Raw genomic sequence first — 18,624 nt, forward strand, 5'->3', positions numbered from 1 at the left:
ATTGAATTGATTAGAATCGCAACCTGGGGGGAACTCCGGGTTGTCAAACAGTGGAGTAAGCTGTGAGACGGTCCAAATCTCCCACGTATGTCTCATCGCTTCGAGTTCTATTTTCTTTGACTGTGTATCTCTTCTCTCACCAGCCCACAACCCTATTGGCAGAGAAGGCGTTTTCGCATAGTACGTTTCAATAGACAACCAGCAAGTCTGGGTCGGGTCGGTGTTCCAAACCACCACTTGCCTTAACTGGGCTGCTTGGTAGTACTTGAGAACATTCGGAACACCCATCCACCGCCCCCCCCTCTCCCCTCCTCGAGGTCATCATGACCGTTCTGGCCACCCTGGGTCTTTTGCCTTGCCATATAAAGTGGGAAATTTTGTTTTGCAGGTTTTTCAATTCAGGCCCTGGAATGCGGACCAGGAGGGTCTGGAAGTAGTATAGGAGCCTCAGGAGGACATTCATTTTTACTGATATCATTCTGCCAATCCAGGATATCTGGTGTCCTTCCCATTTGACCAGGTCCTTTTTAATATTTTCAAATAGAGGGGGATAGTTTTTCTGATATAGGGAGTGGTAGAATCTGGTCATGTTAATTCCCAGATACTTGACATGTGTGGGACACCACTTATAATAAAAATGTAGTTTTAATAATTTCAGTTTTTGGTCTCACAAGGTCAGATTTAATGCTTCGGATTTATCGGAATTAATTTTATACCCTGAGATTACTCCAAAGTCAGAGAGTGCCTGTTGGAGATTGGGTAGTGAGGTTTGAGGGTTCTCCAAGGTTAATGTTATATCATCTGCGAATAGTGAGATTTTGTCATTTGACTTCCCTATTGTTAAGTAATGCAGAGGTTTAATGGGAAGCAACTGTAAGGACCTCAGGAGAAGTACAGCAGAGACAGACCAAAAAGAAAGGGATATTATTCAAACCACAGTGTATTTTTTTGTTTTGTTTTTATGAAAGTAATAAATTAAGTATAGAGTTGGGATGAGGGAAGGCCAGAGAGGTTAAAGTTGCAATAGTGGAGATATGAGGGTATGCATGAGCATTTTAGAAAAGGGCAGATTGTGGAAACATAGCGGAGGGAATAATGGCAATATTTACAACAGCCTGAATGTGAGAAGGGACGGGAATAGTCATATATTACACCAAGGCTGCATTTTTGGCAAATTAGGATTAATAATAATTTTTATGTGTCATTTTTTGACTGAGACAATATGGAGCAATTGGGGCTGGTTTAGGTGCCTATGTAGACTTCTCCAACCTATCTTTACATTATAGATTTGTCTGGTTGGGTTGATATCATGTACACTTAGATAATCAGTACAGTAATAAATAATTATATAATGTGTATCAAAATGAATTTAGTATGAGAGCTGCCAGAAAGAAATGTCAAGTCTCTAGGACCACAACCAGTCATTGGGGGACCACTGGATGTCCAGGGCCACAATTTTAAGGTCTTGAGTATAGATTGAAGAGAACATATTGTTAATTTAGTAGCAATAAAGTAAATTATGCAGAGTATTTTGGAATGGTAATTTGTTTTCAGTCATTTATTTACAGATTTGAAAACATTTAAGTTCTGTCTTTTTTGTTTCCTTCTGTTAGAGAACTGCCTGAATGAGGGGCAAAACTGGAGCTCTGATATGTCCAGAAGCGGGTTAACTCCTAGCAGCCTAGAAGTGCCAACAAAACATGATTCCTGCCACATGTTGGATACGTGCCAAGAACCAGTGCCCAATGATGGTGAATTTACCGGCCGTGTACAGCACATAGTACAAACTGGGTCTAAGTATGGGTCAAGCAGAAGATATGAGAGAGATGGCCAGCTTTTTGTCTGTTGTGAGTGTGGTAAAGGCTTCTCATTAGATAGGGAATTTCTCACCCACGTTTGTGCCCACACTAGGGAGAAACCCTTTACCTGTACAGACTGTGGAAAAAGCTTTTCACTGAAGGGGAATCTCCTTTCACACCAGAGTATTCACACAGGAGACAAACCTTTTAATTGTACAGAGTGTGGGAAACGGTTCCGTACTAAGAGGTGCCTTCTCGATCACCAGAGGATTCATACAGGGGAGAAACCTTTCACATGTACAGAGTGCGGAAAAAGCTTTTCACAGAAGAACAACCTCCTTGTACATGAGAGGATTCATACAGGGGTGAAACCATTCACATGCACAGAGTGCGGAAAAAGCTTTTCACATAAGAGCAACCTCCTTGTACATGAGAGGATTCATACAGGGGAGAAATCGTTCACATGTACAGAGTATGGGAAACAATTCAGTATTAAGAGCAATCTGCTTTATCACCAGAAGATTCATACAGAGAAGAAACCTTTCACATGTACAGAGTGTGGAAAAAGCTTTTCATGGAAAAGCCACTTCCTCATACATGAGAGGATTCACACAGGGGTGAAACCATTCACATGTACAGAGTGCGGAAAAAGCTTTTCACATAAGGGCAACCTCCTCACACATGAGAAGATTCACATAGGGGAGAAATCGTTCACATGTACAGAATATGGGAAACAATTCAGTATTAAGAGCAAACTGCTTTATCACCAGAAGATTCATACAGAGAAGAAACCTTTCACATGTACAGAGTGTGGAAAAAGCTTTTCATGGAAAAGCCACTTCCTCATACATGAGAGGATTCACACAGGGGAGAAACCGTTCATATGTACAGTGTGTGGAAAAAACTTTTCACTGAAAAGGAGGCTCCTTTCACACCAGAGTATTCACACAGCGGACAAACCTTTTAATTGTACAGAGTGTGAGAAACAGTTCAGTACTAAGAGGTACCTTCTCTATCACCAGAGGATTCATACAGGGGTGAAACCATTCACATGCACAGAGTGCGGAAAAAGCTTTTCACTGAAGAGCAACCTCCTTGTACATGAGAGGATTCATACAGGGGTGAAACCGTTCACATGTACAGTGTGTGGAAAAAACTTTTCACTGAAGAGTAGTCTCCTTTCACACCAGAGTATTCACACAGCGGACAAACCTTTTAATTGTACAGAGTGTGGAAAAAGCTTTTCACGGAAGAGCAACCTTGTCAAACATGTGAGGATTCACACAGGGGAGAAACCGTTCACATGTACACAGTGCGGAAAAAGCTTTTCATGCAAGTGCAACCTCCTCACACATGAGAGGATTCACACACGGGAGAAATCGTTCACATATACAGAGTGTGGGAAACAATTCGGTATTAAGAATAATCTGCTTTATCACCAGAAGATTCACACAGACAAGAAACCTTTCACATGTACAGTGTGTAGAAAAAGCTTTTCATGGAAAAGCCACTTCCTCGCACATGAGAGAATTCACACAGGGAAGAAAACGTTCACATGTACAGTGTGCGCAAAAAGCTTTTCACTTGAGAGCAACCTCCTTGCACATGAGAGGATTCATTCAGGGAAGAAACCTTTCACATGTGCAGAGTGTGGGAAAAGCTTTTCATGGGAAAGCCACTTCCTCATACATGAGAGGATTCACACAGGGGAGAGACCGTTCACATGTACAGAGTGTGGGAAAAGCTTTTCACTGAAGGGGAATCTCCTTTCACACCAGAGTATTCACACAGCGGACAACCCTTTTAATTGTACAGAGTGTGGGAAACAGTTCAGTACTAAGAGGTACCTTCTCGATCACCAGATGATTCACACAGGGGAGAAACCTTTCACATGCAGAGAGTGCGGAAAAAGCTTTTCACATAAGAGCAACCTCCTCGCACATGAGAGGATTCATACAGGGGTGAAACCGTTCACATGTTCAGTGTGTGGAAAAAACTTTTCACTGAAGAGAAGTCTCCTTTCACACCAGAGTATTCACACAGTGGACAAACCTTTTAATTGTACAGAGTGTGGGAAACAGTTCAGTAGAAAGAGGTACCTTCTCGATCACCAGAGGATTCATACAGGGGTCAAACCATTCACATGTACAGAGTGTGGAAAAAGCTTTTCACATAAGAGCAACCTCCTCGCACATGAGAGGATTCATACAGGGGTGAAACCGTTCATATGTACAGTGTGTGGGAAAAACTTTTCACTGAAGAGTAGTCTCCTTTCACACCAGAGTATTCACACAGCGGACAAACCTTTTAATTGTAGAGAGTGTGGAAAAAGCTTTTCATGGAAGAGCAACCTCCTCACTCATGTGAGGATTCACACAGGGGAGAAACCGTTCACATGTACAGAGTGCGGAAAAAGCTTTTCATGCAAGCGTAACCTACTCACACATGAGAGGATTCACACGGAAGAAACTGTTCACTTGTACAGTGTGCGCAAAAAGCTTTTCACTTGAGAGCAGCCTCCTTGCACATGAGAGGATTCATTCAGGGAAGAAACCTTTCACATGTGCAGAGTGTGGGAAAAGCTTTTCATGGGAAAGCCACTTCCTCATACATGAGAGGATTCACACAGGGGAGAGACCGTTCACATGTACAGAGTGTGGGGAAAGCTTTTCAATGAAGGGGAATCTCCTTTCACACCAGAATATTCACACAACGGACAACCCTTTTAATTGTACAGAGTGTGGGAAACAGTTCAGTAGTAAGAGGTACCTTCTCAATCACCAGAGGATTCACACAGGGGAGAAACCTTTCACATGCAGAGAGTGAGGAAAAAGCTTTTCACAGAAGAGCAATCTCCTCACACATAAGAGGATTCACAAAGGGGAGAAACCGGTCTCATGTACAGAGTATGGGAAACAATTCAGTATTAAGAACAATCTGCTTTATCACCAGAAGATTCATTCAGGGAAGAAATCTTTCACATGTACAGAGTGTGGAAAAAGCTTTTCATGGAAAAGCAAGTTCCTCATACATGAGAGGATTCACACAGGGGAGAGACCGTTCACATGTACAGAGTGTGGCAAAAGCTTTTCACTGAAGGGGAATCTCCTTTCACACCAGAGTATTCACACAGGAGACAACCCTTTTTATTGTACAGAGTGTGGGAAACAGTTCAGTACTAAGAGGTGCCTTCTCGATCACAAGAGTATTCATACAGGGAAGAAACTATTCACATGTGCTGAGTGTGGGAAGCTGTTCACTACTAAGAGGTGCCTTCTCGATCACCAGAGGATTCATACAGGGGAGAACCTTTTAACATGTGCTGAGTGTGGGAAACCGTTCAGTACTAAGTGGTACCTTCTCAATCACCAGAGGATTCATACAGCAGCGGCAGACTTTATTCTAACACATCACCGGTTTGTACCTGGCAGTTTCCTGGAATGTGACACAGTTCACCTGGAGCATGCCGCGTTCCAAACCAGGGGTCCTGTCCGGCTGTCACGCGGCTGATCTGTTAATTTAAAATGGTTCAGGATTTATTAGGCTGCAATGCTTCGCGTGTCCGCCAGATGGCATAAAATCATGAATTGTAATGCAGTATATATATATACTGTACAGTATATATATATACTGTATAACAACAACCCCTATAACCCCTAACATACAGTAGTGTACACATACAGTACTGTATATGCACATCAATGATACTACTGTATGGGCCGGCGGGGGCGAGATGCGTTTGCAGCAGAGAGAGATCCGCTGCTCTCTCTGCGCAAACATCGGCACATTAAAAATGATTTAAAATACATTTTTATTCATAGTGTACATGTGCAGAGGGTCTCCGGAGCTGAACCGCGTTGGTTTCAGGTCGGCGGACCCCCTGCTCCCCGAGATACAGGCCCGTTTATGAGGTGCCGGTATCCCTCTGCGTTTAAAGGTCCCGATCACGTGACCGCGACCTGTAAACCAAGCAGAGGGATACCGGCACCCCCTAAAGGGGCCTGTATCTCGGGGAGCAGGGGGTCCCCGGACCTAAAACCAAAGGGCTTCAGCTCCGGAGACCCTCTGCACATGTACAGTATAAATAAAACACATATATAAATAAAAACTCATTCCTTACCTTAGCGGCTATATGCTACTGTAACGAAGCAGCATTTCTGTATTTTAATAATATTGTACAGTGAGCAGGGGGTTCCCTAAGCCAGAAATTAATGCTCAGGGGACCCCCTGCTCCTACACAATATTATTAACAATACAGAAATGCTGCTTCATTGCCATAGCGTATAGCCGCTAAGGCAATGAAGGGGTTAACCCACCGTGCCCGCTTTATTGCGGGGGTGGGTGAAGGGGGTATTTGGCCCTTGGTGTGAGTTTAGGACTTGCGGGGGGGTTGCGGGTGCACTTAACCCCTTCACGACCGTAGCAGTTAATACTGCTACGGTCATGAAGGGGTTAAGCCCTCCCGCTACCCCCCGCAAGCCCTAAACAACCACCGTTGGGGCTAATATCCCCTTCACCCCCCCCCACTACCCACAATAAAAAAATAATCACACAGCAGCCGCCAAAAAATAAATAAATCTAAATAAATAAATGACTAAATAAATACATTTGAAATACATTTTTATTTATAGTGTAGATGTGCAGGGGGTCTCCGGAGCTGAACCGCGTTGGTTTCAGGTCGGGGGACTCCCTGCTCCCCGAGATACAGCCCCCTTTATGAGGTGCCGGTATCCCTCTGCGTTTAAAGGTCCCGATCACGTGACCGGGGCCTGTAAACCAAGCAGAGGGATACCGGCACCCCCTAAAGGGGCCTGTATCTCGGGGAGCAGGGGGTCCCCGGACCTGAAACCAACGCGGTTCTGCTCCGGAGACCCTCTGCACATCTACAGTATAAATAAAACACACACATCGATAAAGAATCGTTCTTTACCTTAGCGGCTATGTGCTATGGTAACGAAGCAGCATTTCTGTATTTTTAATAATATTGTACAGTGAGCAGGGGGTTCCCTGAGCCAGAAATTAATGGTCAGGGGACCCCCTGCTCCTGCACAATATTATTAAAAATACAGAAATGCTGCTTCATTGCCATAGCGTATAGCCGCTAAGGCAATGAAGGGTTAAGGCATAATAAACAATACATTACATACATATTTTTAATGTGTGTTTTAAACCTCCCTGCCTTCACTGTAATCTATGTAAAAAAATCCTCCCCTTATTGTGTGTTTTAAATCTCCCTGCCTTCACTGTAATCTATGTAAAAAACCCTCCCCCTATTGTGTGTGAAGCTTCCCTGCCTTCACTGTAATCTATGTAAACCCCCCTCCCCCTATTGTGTGTGAAGCTTCCCTGCCTTCACTGTAATCTATGTAAAAAACCCTCCCCCTATTGTGTGTGAAGTGTGAAGCTTCCCTGCCTTCACTGAAATCTATGTAAAAAACCCTCCCCCTATTGTGTCTGCTAAACTTCCTTGCTTTGACTAATCTGTGTAAACCCCCCTCCCCCTATTGTGTCAGTTAAATCTGCCTGGCCTGTGTTTATGTGGGTGCAGTGTTCTGTATGTAAATGTGGGGAGGGGGATCCCGTGTAAATAACCACACCCACTACCCACTACCCACCTGCACATGGCCCCTCCGCTGCTGCAAAAAAGAGACAAAAATTAAAACATACAAAGTAATGTCCAATAACCCCTTAATCACCATAGTGGTTATTAACCGCTACAGTCATTAAGGGGTTAACCCACCCTCACCCACCACTCGGGATGCCTACATACCCTCCCACACTAACCCCCCCCGTGAGGCCTAACCACCCAGTACCCACAAGGGAGGCCTACCCACATACCGTTGGGGAAACACCCCCCCCTCACCCCCAGTACCCACAATAAAAACAATACAGTGACCCACAATAAACAGCATTCTATTTATTAAATACATTACCCACCCCCTGTGCCCCCCTATAAATACAAGATTTATTCTTTTACATACAGGGTCCATAACGCAGCCCCACGCGGGTCCCCGGTGGGCTGGCGTAGCACCTGGACAGACCTACAGTTTACCAGCAGCCCTTTTTACACAGGTTCTGGAGGCCTGCTGGTGGATCCCGCCAGCACCATGGCCCTCAGGTGGTCTCCTTGGGTCACCGTGGGACACAATTGGGTCCCCACGGTAGGCCCGCGGATGTCTGGGAGCCCCGGGTCAGACCCACAGGTGTCTGCGGGGCCTCGGGTGGTTCCCTCGGGGGTCTGGGGAACTCACGAGTGCTCACTACGGGTCCGCGGTGCCCCCACAGAAGTGGGACCACACATCATCATCCCCGCACCTACGGGTCGGAGGTGCCCCCACAGAAGTGGGACCACACATCGTCATCCCCGCAGACTACGGGTCGGAGGTGCCCCCACAGAAGTAGGACCACACATCGTCATCCCCGCATGTGTCACCCGTGGAACCACCAGCCTGCTACCCTTGGGATACCCGAGGATTCCCGCAGGTGGTCTCCAGAGGTCCCACGCAGAACCACGGAACCAACCCTGAATGTAAAAAAAATAAACCAAAATAAACCTGGCCTATACATTCAATGCATACACCCTCCCCCCCCAACACCTACAGTACAATAATGTGCAAAATAACTATTATCCAGATATGGATAATAGATTAATTGCCCATTATTAAAAACATTAACTAGCATATTCAAATAAATAAAGTACTACTGACCTCTTCAAAACGAAGTGTCCATCGCCAGCAACCTCCTTGTCTTGCCCACAACATACATAGCAAATACAAAGCTGAGACATTGCAAATACATTCAGATATCAATTAACCCCTTAAACACCTTATCAGATAATAACCGCAAAGGTGATTAAGGGGTTAAGCCACACTGGGCCGATACCCAGCCTTCACCCATGAATTTGTACAGTGGCTTCATCATGCAACTATATATATATATATACAGAGAGAGAGAGAGAAAGAGAGAGAGAGATATATACAGTATATATATATACACAGTATACGCACACACGATTAACCAATATACAAATACATGCAGAAGGGTTATCAAAACCATACTGTCCTACAACCAAACACTTCTCCATACAGACACTGCATTAAAATCAATTTCCTTTAATAATCCTAACTGATCTCACAATCTATATCATCACAAACCAATGAAACACCTCACATTCCAATCTAAATGATGCATAAAATCTATGCACCATATACATGCTGCAAATGAATCAACCAAGTAAACAAAAATCAATTAGCAATCATTATTTACATCCCTAAACAATTCACACTCCATCCCGAACAATGAAACAATTAACTAATTCACGCCTGGAGCAGAACAATTTAGCCTGTGAAAAAATATAAGTACCGACCAAAATACAACCTTTAAAACCAAGGCTATCTATCCCTGACCTCCCTCAAACACACAATACAATACCAAGGAATACATCTATCTAATTGTAAAATACTTTAAACTCACAATAAAGCATAGCAGCATAGACAAATTAATTTAAAACACATCAAATCAAGCTTTTAAAACAACATCATTTCTTACCCTGTATGTATATATCTCTCTAGACATACATACATACAGTGGCAAGAAATGATATACCACCAAAAAAAAAATACACATGTTAAAAAACCTTTTGAAAAAATTAATAAGTTAAATAAAATACATTTCTTTACTGTAGTTCACTTACCATTACTTGCCCCCACCGATTCCCGTTGCGCAGCTTACTCACGAACCAATCCACGATCAGGAACCCATAAAATAATAAACCATAAAAAAATAAACATTAAACTAAAAATCCAAAGCAATCCACGGGTATTCTAATTGTAATCCATCTTCATCTGTATTCTTCTATCTTCTATCTCCTTCCAGCGGGGCGGGGCGGGGTCTTCTCCCCGTCTGCGGCCACACCCAGATCTTCTTTAAGGACCTCCGCGGCGTCTGGCTTCAAAATGAGACGACATAGGCTTTTAAAGGCCTATGACGTCACATTTTTCGTCATGGTTCCCACGGCCCTGATTGAGCCGTGAAAACCATGTGTTTTGGCCGACAAAAAAAAAAATGATGATGTCACTTAAAGGCAATGAAAGCACAGCCAATCAGAATGGCTTTGCTTCAATTGCCTTTAAGATGACGTCATGAAAAGAAACATGCCCGGCCTCACATGGTACGGGAGCCAATCAGAGCGTGGGAACTCCATCCCTACTCTGATTGACTCTAGTATACCATGTGACAGAGGCTTGGGGGAGAAAGGATGTGATGTCAATGAAAACCTGACACATGGTACGGGAGCCAATCAGAGCGTGGGAACTCCATCCCTACTCTGATTGGCTCTCGTACCATGTGTCAGGTTTTCATTGACGTCACATCCTTTCTCCCCCAAGCCTCTGTCACATGGTACGCTAGAGCCAATCAGAGTAGGGATGGAGTTCCCACGCTCTGATTGGCTCCCGTACCATGTGAGGCCGGGCATGTTTCTTTTCATGACGTCATCTTAAAGGCAATTGAAGCAAAGCCATTCTGATTAGCTGTGCTTTCATTGCCTTTAAGTGACGTCATCATTTTTTTTTTGTCGGCCAAAACACATGGTTTTCACGGCCTAATCAGGGCCGTGGGAACCATGACGAAAAATGTGACGTCATAGGCCTTTAAAAGCCTATGTCGTCTCATTTTGAAGCCAGACGCCGCAGAGGAAGGACCTCCGCGGAAGAAAGAAGACCCAGGCGTGGCCGCAGACGGGGAGAAGACCCCGCCCCGCCCCGCTGGAAGGAGATAGAAGAATACAGATGAAGATGGATTACAATTAGAAGACCCGTGGATTGCTTTGGATTATTAGTTTAATGTTTATTTTTTTATGGTTTATAATTTTATGGGTTCCTGATCGTGGATTGGTTCGTGAGTAAGCTGCGCAACGGGAATCGGTGGGGCCAAGTAATGGTAAGTGAACTACAGTAAAGAAATGTATTTTATTTAACTTGTTAATTTTTTCAAAAGGTTTTTTAACATGTGTATTTTTTTTTTTTGTGGTATATCATTTCTTGCCACTGTATGTATGTATGTATATATGTCTAGAGAGATATATACATACAGGGTAAGAAATGATGTTGTTTTAAAAGCTTGATTTGATGTGTTTTAAATTAATTTGTCTATGCTGCTATGCATTATTGTGAGTTTAAAGTATTTTAAAATTAGATAGATGTATTCCTTGGTATTGTATTGTGTGTTTGAGGGAGGTCAGGGATAGATAGCCTTGGTTTTAAAGGTTGTATTTTGGTCGGTACTTATATTTTTTCACAGGCTAAATTGTTCTGCTCCAGGTGTGAATTAGTTAATTGTTTCATTGTTCGGGATGGAGTGTGAATTGTTTAGGGATGTAAATAATGATTGCTAATTGATTTTTGTTTACTTGGTTGATTCATTTGCAGCATGTATATGGTGCATAGATTTTATGCATCATTTAGATTGGAATGTGAGGTGTTTCATTGGTTTGTGATGATATAGATTGTGAGATCAGTTAGGATTATTAAAGGAAATTGATTTTAATGCAGTGTCTGTATGGAGAAGTGTTTGGTTGTAGGACAGTATGGTTTTGATAACCCTTCTGCATGTATTTGTATATTGGTTAATCGTGTGTGCATATACTGTGTATATATATATACTGTATATCTCTCTCTCTCTTTCTCTCTCTCTCTCTCTGTATATATATATATATATAGTTGCATGATGAAGCCACTGTACAAATTCATGGGTGAAGGGTGGGTATCGGCCCAGTGTGGCTTAACCCCTTAATCACCTTTGCGGTTATTATCTGATAAGGTGTTTAAGGGGTTAATTGATATCTGAATGTATTTGCAATGTCTTGGCTTTGTATTTGCTATGTATGTTGTGGGCAAGACAAGGAGGTTGCTGGCGACGGACACTTCGTATTGATGAGGTCAGTAGTACTTTATTTAGTTGAATATGCTAGTTAATGTTTTTAATAATGGGCAATTAATCTATTATCCATATCTGGATAATAGTTATTTTGCACATTATTGTACTGTAGGTGTTGGGGGGGAGGGTGTATGTATTGAATGTATAGGCCAGGTTTATTTTGGTTTATTTTTTTTACATTCAGGGTTGGTTCCGTGGTTCTGCGTGGGACCTCTGGAGACCACCTGCGGGAATCCTCGGGTATCCCAAGGGTAGCAGGCTGGTGGTTCCACGGGTGACACATGCGGGGATGACGATGTGTGGTCCTACTTCTGTGGGGGCACCTCCGACCCGTAGTCTGCGGGGATGACGATGTGTGGTCCCACTTCTGTGGGGGCACCTCCGACCCGTAGGTGCGGGGATGATGATGTGTGGTCCCACTTCTGTGGGGGCACCGCGGACCCGTAGTGAGCACTCGTGAGTTCCCCAGACCCCCGAGGGAACCACCCGAGGCCCCGCAGACACCTGTGGGTCTGACCCGGGGCTCCCAGACATCCGCCGGCCTACCGTGGGGACCCAATTGTGTCCCATGGTGACCCAAGGAGACCACCTGAGGGCCATGGTTCTGTCGGGATCCACCAGCAGGCCTCCAGAACCTGTGTAAAAAGGGCTGCTGGTAAACTGTAGGTCTGTCCAGGTGCCCCGTCAGCCCACCGGGGATCCGCGTGGGGCTGCGTTATGGACCCTGTATGTAAAAGAATAAATCTTGTATTTATAGGGGGGCACAGGGGGTGGGTAATGTATTTAATAAATAGAATGCTGTTTATTGTGGGTCACTGTATTGTTTTTATTGTGGGTACTGAGGGTGAGGGGGGGGTGTTTCCCCAACGGTATGTGGGTAGGCCTCCCTTGTGGGTACTGGGTGGTTAGGCCTCACGGGGGGGGGTTAGTGTGGGAGGGTATGTAGGCATCCCGAGTGGTGGATGAGGGTGGGTTAACTCCTTAATGACTGTAGCGGTTAATAACCGCTATGGTGATTAAGGGGTTAGGGGACATTACTTTGTATGTTTTAATTTTTGTCTCTTTTTTGCAGCAGCGGAGGGGCCATGTGCAGGTGGGTAGTGGGTAGTGGGTGTGGGTGTGGTTATTTACACGGGATCCCCCTCCCCACATTTACATACAGAACACTGCACCCACATAAACACAGGCCAGGCAGATTTAACTGACACAATAGGGGGAGGGGGGTTCACACAGATTAGTCAAAGCAGGGAAGCTTAGTAGACACAATAGGGGGAGGGGGTTTTACATAGATTTCAGTGAAGGCAGGGAAGCTTCACACACAATAGGGGGAGTTTTTTTTACATAGATTACAGTGAAGGCAGAGAAGCTTCACACACAATAGGGGGAGGGGTTTTTACATAGATTACAGTGAAGGCAGGGAAGCTTCACACACAATAGGGGGAGGGGTTTTTACATAGATTACAGTGAAGGCAGGGAGGTTTAAAACACACAATAAGGGGAGGGTTTTTTACATAGATTACAGTGAAGGCAGGGAGGTTTAAAACACACATAAAAAATATGTATGTAATGTATTTATTGTTTATTCTGCCTTAACCCTTCATTGCCTTAGCGGCTATACGCTATGGTAATGAAGCAGCATTTCTGTATTTTTAATAATATTGTGCAGGAGCAGGGGATTCCCTGAGCATTAATTTCTGGCTCAGGGAACCCCCTGCTCACTGTACAATATTATTAAAAATACAGAAATGCTGCTTCGTTACCATAGCACATAGCCGCTAAGGTAAAGAACGATTCTTTATTGATGTGTGTGTTTTATTTATACTGTAGATGTGCAGAGGGTCTCCGGAGGAGAACAGCGTTGGTTTCAGATCCGGGGACCCCCTGCTCCCCGAGATACATGGGGTGAAAAAGAAAAAAGTGCGCAACTAAAGTTATATTAAGTGACGTGATGAATAATAATAAATGACGTGACCTTGAATAGAGCGTATGCAGCTGCGATGAAGGGGGGGCTCAGGGACCCCCTGGAACTAACAGAGAAAAACAGAAAAGACACAGCACAAAACGCTCATAGTGTAAAAAATATATATATTAATATAACCAATGAAAGGTGAGTATTAAGCGTACATCAATAAAGTGAAAAACAATCAGTTTCGGGATATTGTTACCCAAATGCCACAGGAGACCGGAACAGATGTCCTCGCATGGATTTGGACACTGGTGCCTCTGGTACACAGTCCTGTTAGGGTAAGTAGGAAGCCTTTGAAAGTTCTCCCACGACACAGATCACACGTATGCTGCTGTCCCATACAGTGCTTTGGGGCAAGGCAGAGCTCCACGCCAGCTAGATTCTCTCCCCTCCGTGCAGAACACTTCCGGGTTGGTGACGTCACCGCGGGAGAAAACACCGATTTTGGCGCCGTTTTTGCTGGGGCTGCTCGCGTGATGGGGTAGTTGTTAAAGATTAGACTCTTGGCAGTTCTTCCAACGCGTTTCGAAACCCGTGGGTTTCTTCATCAGGGAATAAATGTGAGTGGTATTAGAGGAACTTTAAATACCCCACGCTCGTGACTCATTGGCTAATCCTGCTACTCACACAACCAATCAGAAAGTGGTAGGGGAGGGGTAAAGTCCCGGTAGCGCGCGTCACTAGTTGTCACTAGTAACATAACAACAATACAATAAACTTTATTAACAATCAGATAAAATAACAATACAGACGCGATTGATGATGCTAAAAGCAAAGAAAAAAATGTTAAACACTAATCAAATACATAACACGGAGGTGTGTCAACACCTGACACACTAGGATGACCATTTTTAGCCCAATTTGGACAAATATTTAGAAGAAACACGAGAAGTTCTCAAAGACCAATCAATCTTAAGAACATTCATAGTATAGGTGCCTATTATTATCTTATGAAAAAAAGAGAACCTGGCAGCAATATAAAACTAAAAGGACATAGAGACAAAACCTAAAATTATAAATAGCTAAAATGAGTTTATAAAATAGATAAAATAAAATAAACAAAGGTCTTGGACATTAGATACACAGAGACATCAGTACAGAGACCAGATATCTATGTCTTCATTTAAACCCCCTGGATACAAGGTGCTCTGCCTTGCCTCAAAGCACTGTATGGGACAGCAGCATACATGTGATCTGTGTCGTGGGAGTAGAACTTTCAAAGGCTTCCTACTTGCCCTAACAGGACTGTGTACCAGAGGCACCAGTGTCCAAATCCATGCGAGGACATCTGTTCCGGTCTCCTGTGGCGTTTGGGTAACAATATCCCGAAACTGATTGTTTTTCACTTTATTGATGTACGCTTAATACTCACCTTTCATTGGTTATATTAATATATATATTTTTTACACTATGAGCGTTTTGCGCTGTGTCTTTTCTGTTTTTCCCCGAGATACATGCCCCTTTAGGGGGTGCCGGTATCCCTCTGCTTGGTTTACAGGCCCCGGTCACGTGATCGGGACCTTTAAACGCAGAGGGATACCGGCACCTCATAAAGGGGGCTGTATCTCGGGGAGCAGGGGGTCCCCCGACCTGAAACCAATGCGGTTCAGCTCCGGAGACCCCCTGCACATCTACACTATAAATAAAAATGTATTTCAAATGTATTTATTTATAGTCATTTATTTATTTATTTAGATTTATTTATTTTTTGGCGGCTGCTGTGTGTGATTATTTTTTATTGTGGGTAGTGGGGAGGGTGGAGGGGGTATTAGCCCTAACGGTGGTTGTTTAGGGCTTGCGGGGGGTAGCGGGAGGGCTTAACCCCATCATGACCGTAGCGGTAATAACTGCTACGGTCGTGAAGGGGTTAAGTGCACCCGCAACCCCCCGCAAGTCCTAAACTCACACCAAGGGCCAAATACCCCCTTCACCCACCCCCGCTACCCACAATAAAGCGGGCACGGTGTGTTAACCCCTTCATTGCCTTAGCGGCTATACGCTATGGCAATGAAGCAGCATTTCTGTATTGTTAATAATATTGTGCAGGAGCAAGGGGTCCCCTGAGCATTAATTTCTGGCTCAGGGAACCCCCTGCTCACTGTACAATATTATTAAAATACAGACATGCTGCTTCGTTACCGTAGTACATAGCCGCTAAGGTAAGGAATGAGTTTTTATTTATATATGTGTTTTATTTATACTGTACATGTGCTGAGGGTCTCCGGAGCTGAAGCCCTTTGGTTTCAGGTCCGGGGACCCCCTGCTCCCCGAGATACAGACCCCTTTAGGGGGTGCCGGTATCCCTCTGCTTGGTTTACAGGTCGCGGTCACGTGATCGGGACCTTTAAACGCAGAGGGATACCGGCACCTCATAAAGGGGTCTGTGTCTCGGGGAGCAGGGGGGCCCCTGACCTGAAACCAACGCGGTTCAGCTCCGGAGACCCCCTGCACATGTACACTATAAATAAAAATGTACATTACTGTATGTTAGGGGTTTATAGGGGACGGCTTTAAAGACAACAGCTCACAAACGCCCCCATGTGTTTTTACACGGCATTGCAGTATTGCAGCCAGCCGGAATAAAATGCTTAAATCACAGCAGGGGAAATAACGCAATGCACTCCGGCCGAAAACAGTACAAAATCGAACATCACCGGGATATACCCAAATTTGCGGAACTAGCCGTGTTAGAATAAAGTTGGTCACCACTGTACAGGGGAGAAACTTTTCACATGTGCTGAGTGTGGGAAACAGTTGAGTAGTAAGAGGTGCCTTCTCGATCACCAGAGGATTCATACTGGAGAGAAACTTTTCACATGTGCTGAGTGTGGGAAACCGTTCAGCAATAAGAGGTACCTGCTCGATCACCAGAGGATTCATACAGGGGAGAAACCTTTCACATGCACAGAGTGTGGAAAAAGCTTTTCACAGAACAGCAACCTGCTCACACATAAGAGGATTCACACGGGGAGAAACTGTTCACATGTACAGAGTGGGAAACCATTCAGTATTATGAACAATCTCCTTTATCACCAGAAGATTCATACAGAGCAGAAACCTTTCACAGTGTGGGAAAAGCTTTTCTCATAATTACAACTCGCTCACCCATAGAGGATTCATACAGGTACTAAATTTATACAGGTGATACATTTGCTTTTTCAGATTAGTGTTGGGCAACATACTGGTAGCATAGTAATGTCGTGCTAATAAAAGTGGTTGGTAACTCGATACGTACCATTATTTATTACCATGATATTTATATATGCTGACTGTAGAGAGCTGAGTCGGGGTGTGTCTTTCAGAGAGAGGAGGGGGTGGGTCTCCAGAGAGAGTTGTGAATTAAGTTCTGGAATATAGAGAAAGGAGTGGGGGTAGCTCTAGCAGAGGAGTGAGGGCAGGTCTGGCACCGAGCGAGAATTGGGTGGGTCTTACAGAGCAAAGTGGGGGCTGGTCTTGCAGAGAAGAGTGGGGGCGGGTCTGACAGAGAGAGGAGTGGGACTGAGTCTTGAAGAGAGAACATTTGGGGTAGGTCTGGCAGAGTACAAGGGGGGTGGATTGGGATGGGTCGTATAGATAGAGCAGTGTGCTGTCTGCTCGGCCAGAGAGAGGAGGATGAAGATCTGACAGCGAGGAGTAGGCCAGGTTTGGCAGAGAGAAGGGTGGTTGACAGTCTGGCAGAGAGGAGTGGTGGTGGGTCTGACAGAGAGCAAGAAGTAGGGGCAGGTCTGACAAAGAAGTTGGGGCAGGTGTGGAAATGAGAAAATAGTAGGGGTGGGTATGGTAAAGAGAAGTGGGGGTGGGAGAGTCTAACAGAATTCTGGGGAATACAGATACATATATCCAATTGAAAAGTGACCCTACAAATCAATTCTCTAATGAGTTACAAGAGCTACTCATAACGTGAAAAGATATCAGGATCTTAAAGGAAAAATAATTTACATATCTATTAAAGGAGAAGCCGAAACTCACAATATTCTATTTCATACCTAAGATCCATAAAAATTTGACAAATCCTCCTGGAAGTACGATAATATCGGGTATAAACTCCCTAACCTCCAATCTGAGTAGATTGATGTTTACCTACACAAATACGTTAAGTCCCAGAAATCATACTTAAAAGATGCTACTGGTGTATTAATTGCGTTGGATAATTACAAATGGGAGGAAGGAATGATACTAGCTACATGTGATGTGACGTCTCTACACTTCCATAGGACATGAACAGGGTTGTAGAGCCATGAAACATGTATTATACAAAGATGTTGAAATAAGGAAATAGAATACGGGAGCTCAAGAGAAAAGAATACAAATAAACAATGATCAGTGACAGTTTTGCACCAATGAAATCAAATGAAAAATAACTCAGGGTGGTGGTGGGAGTGTGTAATATTTTTTTATTTTTTGCTGTACTCACCCAGCCATGTGTGAGACTAACTCACAAAGTAGGTTCTTGTACACTGGAGTGTCTCCTTCCCTTAGCTATAGAGTTGACCTGTTCATTCTCTGTGTATAGTATGTACACCTCAACTATAGAGTTGTTCTGTTATTTCTCTGTGTATAGTGTATTCACCAACACCCGACGTCCTCATGATAGACCCAATAAGGATGACAGCTAGCCGCAGGGAAAGTATAAAAATACAGTTTATTAATTTAAAATAAGAGTAACAAGTTACTCACATGTAAAAACACGCCTCCGGTACCCGCAGTCGCTTCCAGACCCCTTTTCCTTGTGGGATTGTGGGCACAGAGCATGATAGAAATGGATTATAAATATCAATGCAAGATATGAAGACTTTCTTAAACAAATTAGTTCTTTATATTTCGTTCCCTGCATGAATTAGTAATCAACCATATATGTGTTTTTTGGAGAGATTTCCACCATTGTCAGCATTAGAATGAATGCAATGTTAAAATGAATTTGTA

The 18,624-nt window shown here is 43.9% G+C and overlaps 2 protein-coding genes across 2 annotated transcripts in view; both read left to right on the forward strand.

Annotated features, from left to right (window-relative positions):
• Positions 1–4,440, forward strand: part of LOC142488331 (uncharacterized) — a 47,899-nt gene extending 43,459 nt beyond the window's left edge. The window contains exon 5 of the mRNA XM_075588708.1: positions 1,614–4,440. Coding sequence (XP_075444823.1) covers positions 1,614–4,309 — 2,696 coding nt within the window. The 3' untranslated portion in view covers positions 4,310–4,440. The remainder of the gene's footprint in view (positions 1–1,613) is intronic.
• Positions 1–18,624, forward strand: part of LOC142488371 (uncharacterized) — a 175,377-nt gene that overhangs the window by 43,369 nt on the left and 113,384 nt on the right. The gene's annotated exons all lie outside the window — the stretch shown is intronic.

Source organism: Ascaphus truei, chromosome 2 (assembly GCF_040206685.1).
Source record: "Ascaphus truei isolate aAscTru1 chromosome 2, aAscTru1.hap1, whole genome shotgun sequence".
NCBI classification, from domain to species: Eukaryota; Metazoa; Chordata; class Amphibia; order Anura; family Ascaphidae; genus Ascaphus; species Ascaphus truei.